The 5,506-nt window shown below is 30.5% G+C and overlaps 1 protein-coding gene across 1 annotated transcript; it reads right to left on the reverse strand.

Moving 5' to 3' along the window:
• Window positions 1-928: 928 nt before the first annotated feature.
• Window positions 929-5,297, reverse strand: LOC101501218 (protein NSP-INTERACTING KINASE 1-like). Its single transcript, XM_004507207.3, has 11 exons — window positions 4,986-5,297; window positions 4,747-4,879; window positions 4,424-4,495; window positions 4,083-4,226; window positions 3,738-3,809; window positions 3,583-3,642; window positions 3,231-3,328; window positions 2,866-3,015; window positions 2,279-2,620; window positions 1,618-1,997; window positions 929-1,526 (listed from the first exon to the last, which is right to left on the reverse strand). Exons 1-11 carry the CDS (start codon window positions 5,086-5,088, stop codon window positions 1,200-1,202), a joined length of 1,881 nt encoding a protein of 626 aa, XP_004507264.1. The 5' UTR covers window positions 5,089-5,297; the 3' UTR covers window positions 929-1,199.
• Between the last annotated feature and the right edge of the window lie 209 nt (window positions 5,298-5,506).

Here is a 5,506-nt window from a genome sequence, read left to right on the forward strand (position 1 = left end):
TATATATATATATTTATCCTGGTGAGTCATAATCTTATTCTTATCTGCTTCCACCAAAATAAAACCAAATTACAATTCCTCAAGCAAGATAAGGAGGGATGGGAAAGCCATCCAGATTCCATCGAATTGTTTATTACTTTTGGTTTGCTTGAGTTTGTAGGAATCACTTCTATTGAGTTGATTTATTTAGTTGCATTTATTTATATGGAGTTTGAAAAAAAAAAATCATAATTTTTATTAAAGTTTTTTTTTAATAAGTTTTTAGTTTTAATAAATATCGAGTTTAAAAAAAGAAGATAATATCAAATGGACATTATAAGTGTGTTGAGAATTGATGAAATCTTTTAATAATCTGTCCAATGTAATTTTGTCGGATCAGGTGTCTCTTGACAAAAAGAACAAAATTAATAACAAAATGAATTTTTATAGAAGAATAGAGAAGAGAAAGAGCATAAGGGATGTCCTTACCAAAAAAAATTGAATAAAAGGAATACAAAGAGAATAAATAGCAAAACATAAAAAGTACTAAACTACTAAGTTTAGAAATATAAAATGGTGGGTGTGGTGTTGTGAAATCGCCACAATATTTATTTGTATAGTTCTTTATTTGGAAAAGTGTGGTTTAAGGTCGTGGCTCCAATACATTGTCAAAGATTTTGGTGGATTTGTATGAATGATGAATCAATTTCTTTGATTGTTTAGAGATTATAAATTATGAGTAGTAGTTTTGTTTGTATTTGTTAAGAGTCTAATTGAGTGTTAATCTAGGTTTATTGTGGTCTAAATAAGTATTATTAACATATTTTGACTTCTTAAAAAAAAGTCCAATAATATAACGCCAACAAACTATTGTCTAAGAAAGAAAAAGAAAATCCAAAGTATATAAGTCTATGAAATCAATCAATTATATAAATGATAAAATAAAGAATATTGCTAATGAGTTTGTATTGATCATTGAAAACCTAGTAAAGCACTTCATGTTATAAATTACAAAATATTTGCATTTCAAATTCAAGATCAACAAATAAGTATATACATTTTCAAAAACAAAAACCAAAAAGCCTATTTCAGATACTTCTATCATACAACATATAACCTTCATGGACTCAACTATCACATGTTCTTAAATTTCATATGCTTTCTTTAGAAAACTAGTTACAAAACTAGAAAACATAATAATAAAGATATCTAGGAAAATTTCACCTAGGACCTGAAAGCTCCATGGCTTGGATTAACAAAGAAGAATCATCAGTAAGATCCGAATAGCGATCCGAAGAAGATAATTCATGTTGTTTACACTTGGTAGTGTTATCAACATTTTTTTGAGAAGCTTCCCATTTATCGGCTAGACCATCGCCTTCGAGCATCCGAACAACTTCGGACATTTTCGGTCTGTGACCGGGAAGATATTGTGTACATAAGAGTGCTACTTGAACCATTTCATCAAGCTCAATTCTGTCATAGTTGTTCTTGAGATCCTTGTCTACAAGCAACTCAAGTTTCTTCTCTTGATGAATTTTCTTTACCTGAATGTTAATAATATAGAAAGAGGTATCAAAACCGATAAAAATACTTATAGGGACTAAAATCATATTATACAGAGAGACTAGAACTTACCCAATCAAGCATAGCTCCTTTCTGGTTGGCTGCTTTTCCAAACTCAAGAGCCCTAAGACCAGTGATCAATTCAAGAAGCAAAATGCCAAATCCAAATACATCAGTTTTCTCAGAAGATTGTCCTGTGGAAAGATACTCAGGTGCTATATGCCCTACTGTTCCTCTCACTGCAGTTGTTACATGTGAATCTTTGTGGTCTAAAAGTTTTGCCAAACCAAAATCTCCAACTACTGCTTCACAATAGTCATCAAGTAATATGTTTGCAGCTTTCACATCTCTATGGATTATCTTTGGATCACATTGCTCATGAAGGTATAGTAGTCCTCTTGCTGCTCCTAAGGCTATTTGTTTTCTTGTGCACCAATCCAACACTGGCTTAGCTGGAAATAACAAAAAAAATGATATCAACGTTATCAAATCGAGATTTATATCATGAATCATAAGATACATTGCTGATATATCGTATATGAACCTCAAAATAATTCAAGATTCAACTCATAAATCAAATCAGAAAAGAAAAGTGGTTGGTTGCACTAAGTTTAGGTAGTGATTCATTAGACTGGATCAAGATTCTTCATAGTGAATTGAGATTCATCATATTGAATCGACATTCGAGATGGTATTCATCTCCAAAATAGAAATGCATATCGATTGAGCTTACCCTTGAGACGAGAAGCGACGCTGCCATTCGACATGTAGGGATAAACTAAAAGTCTTTCTGTTGTTGTCATACAAAATCCATACAGTTTGAGAAGGTTTCTATGAACTGCCAAGCTGATCATTTCAACTTCAGTCTGAAATTGTATCTCTCCTCCAATTGCATTGCCATCTTTAAGTCTCTTTACAGCCACAAGTGTTCCATCTGAAAGAATTCCTTTGTATACAATTCCAAAACCACCTTTTCCTAAGATGTTTTTGTTGCTGAAATTGTGAGTAGCAATCTGAAGTTCTCTTAATTGAAACCTCTTCAAGTTTCCAAGGTAGACTTCTTCGTGATGTCGGTCTGAAAAGATTCAGTATCACGACAAAAATGTTATATGATCGTACATCATGTCATTCTTTCGCTTTTTAAGTAAATCTCAAATTTATAACAAAATATAGACTTAGCCCTCCAAAACACTGAATCCAAATATACCATAAAGGAAATTCTATAATTTGATGAAATATGTTAACCTATGTTGCATAAGCAAAATCTTGTATAATGATGAATATTTGAGCTCCAACTAAAGGTTTTTGAGGATAATGTACCTTTAACATCAAAGAATGTTTGTTGATTATGCTTATGCCTCCTCCATAGTACAAGTCCAAATCCAAGGACTAACAAACAAAGGCATCCAAGACTCAAACCAAAGGCCATAGCCATTTTTTGAGCTTTTGTTCTGCCTGATGGTAATGCATCTAGAAAAGAAAAAATATTGTCTCAAAAAACAATTCATTGATTATGTAGAATATATCAAAGTACAATATATTGTTCTAAATTTCAGTCTGCAACTGCAATTGTTGATGCAATATAAAAGGTCTCGAGGTTTCTGCAACTGAGTTGCGGCTGCATATATGTGAAAGTGATGTAAAATTGTAAGGTAAAAATCATTCATATTCTTAGAGGATCTTACAGTCAGTATTGTTTAAGTTCATGGACATAGGCATGAGTTTCATCCCATGACAGTTTGTTTCTTTTCCTGTAGCACACACCAGAGGGTTTCCAACAATACTGAAACATAAGATAATGAGAAGAATTTCAAAGTTAGCACCAAATTTTCTAAATTCTCCAAATTGAAAGCGTGTCTAGTGTTTGACACTGATCCTACACCGAGATATGTGATTAATTCCAATTACTTATATTTTCTTAAATTATTATTAGTCTCCAAGAGTCAGTGTCGTGTTTGGTGTATGTGTCTGTGTCACTGCTTCACATATTCACACACACAAATGTATATGTATAGAGAGTGAGAGAGAGAAAGTAACCTGAATGATTTGGCCAAAATTCTAGGCACATTACCACTAAGATTGTTGAATGACAAGTCACTGAATTATGATCACAAACAAGTCATCTTTAGAAATACATAAAACTACAAAATGAATGAACCAAATAGTAGACAAAGAAAGGTGAAGAAAATTACAGAAAAGCTAGCTGTGCCATGTTAGCCAGTGAATTTGGACATTCTCCAGAAAAACTGTTATTATTAAGCCTCCTGAAATCATGTTAATAACTTCTTAGTAATAAAATAAACATTAGAGAAGACATTACAAAAAAAATTTAAAACACAGTTTAAAAAGTAGATCAATTATTTCTAAAAAATTTGAAAATGTCAAAATATAGTTTTTAGTATTTTTTGAAATACATTATATGTAGTTAGTTTCTATCCTGTGTCTATTCATAACCAAATGTCATTACAGTTACCGGCATACAAAGTAAAAATAAAAAATGTTTTCAGAAAGTAAATGGTCTCTTAGATACTACTTACAGGTACTGGAGGTTCCTCAGATGACCAAGAGAATGAGGAATTTCTCCATTGAAGAAGTTATCAGAGAGATCAAGTGTTTGAAGCTTGAAAAGTTTTCCTAGCTCTGAAGGTATTGGTCCTGTTATGTTGTTATTCTGTAACACTCTACAATAGTATAAAAAACACACAATTTTGTATCAGTGGAAGTATTTAAGCACTTATCATATAGATAAAGAGTCTCACAAATGCTTATATCAGTAGATAAACTCAAATAATTTAATCCAAATAGACTCTAAATCTAAGAAACATACATCTTGAAAATTTTAAATAGCATAAGTGCTTTCTGAATTCTGATTACTTACATTGTCTGAAGATTGGTTAAGTTTCCAATGCTTGGAGATAATGTACCAGATAAATTTTGACTAGGAATTCCCCTAAATCAAACAATACCAAAATCATCAACATAAAGAAATTTTTGAAGTACAAAAGCTAAGTGTATGTATCAATCAATGATGAGTTTAGCAAAATCACAATGACACACTGATTTTGTTGAAGCTCCAAAAGATAACTTGTGAATCCAAAAATTAACTAAATACTTTTGTAAGGTTTTCAACATTGAAACCTTTGTTTTTGCAACTTTTTTTGAACTTCAAGTAAAAAATAAAACATTGAAGAAAATACTCACAAGCTAATAACAAGATTCTCAGATGAACAAGTAACCATATTCCAACTACATGGATCAACAGCATCACCATCCCAATTTTCTAAAATACCATGAGGATCAACTAAACAAGTTTTTATTCCCATTAAAGCTTGAACTGCATTAACACAAACATAAAAATCAAATTCAAAAAGTTATGAACTATGTTACACTTATATATCAAAATTTATGAAAAAATAGAAACAAAAAAAATTGAAAATTACCTTCAAAGTTTATTCCCTTCGATGAAAGCAAAGCATTTGAAGAACTCCAAAACAAGAAAAATGCAACAAAACATAGAAATGTTTCTCCTCTTAGCATCTCCATTTACAAATAGTGAGAAAAAAAAACACCTTGATAAATTGTACTAATGGATAGATATTGAAATTGTAATTGATAAGAATTCTGAAATGGATTTTTAATTTTCAAAATAAGAAAGAAACCCTTTTGCTTTATTTGATAGACAGAATCTACCATTCACGAAAACTATTGTGTCAGAAAGACACACACAAGAGAAAAACAAACAAGACAGGTTCATAAATGAATATGATAATATAAAGGGAACTAAAGTATGTCTGTCATTGAGTCAGGTTTTTTTGTAATAATCAAAACATAATATGTAAATTTTAAATAGTATACATCTTGTTTATGTGGTATAAATTTATAATTTTAAATTGCAGTCCATAATTATAATTATAATATTTTAAATTTTTAAATTATAATATTTTAAATTTTTAAATTTTAT

The sequence above is a fragment of the Cicer arietinum genome, chromosome 2 (genome assembly GCF_000331145.2).
Source record: "Cicer arietinum cultivar CDC Frontier isolate Library 1 chromosome 2, Cicar.CDCFrontier_v2.0, whole genome shotgun sequence".
In the NCBI taxonomy this organism is placed as follows: Eukaryota; Viridiplantae; Streptophyta; class Magnoliopsida; order Fabales; family Fabaceae; genus Cicer; species Cicer arietinum.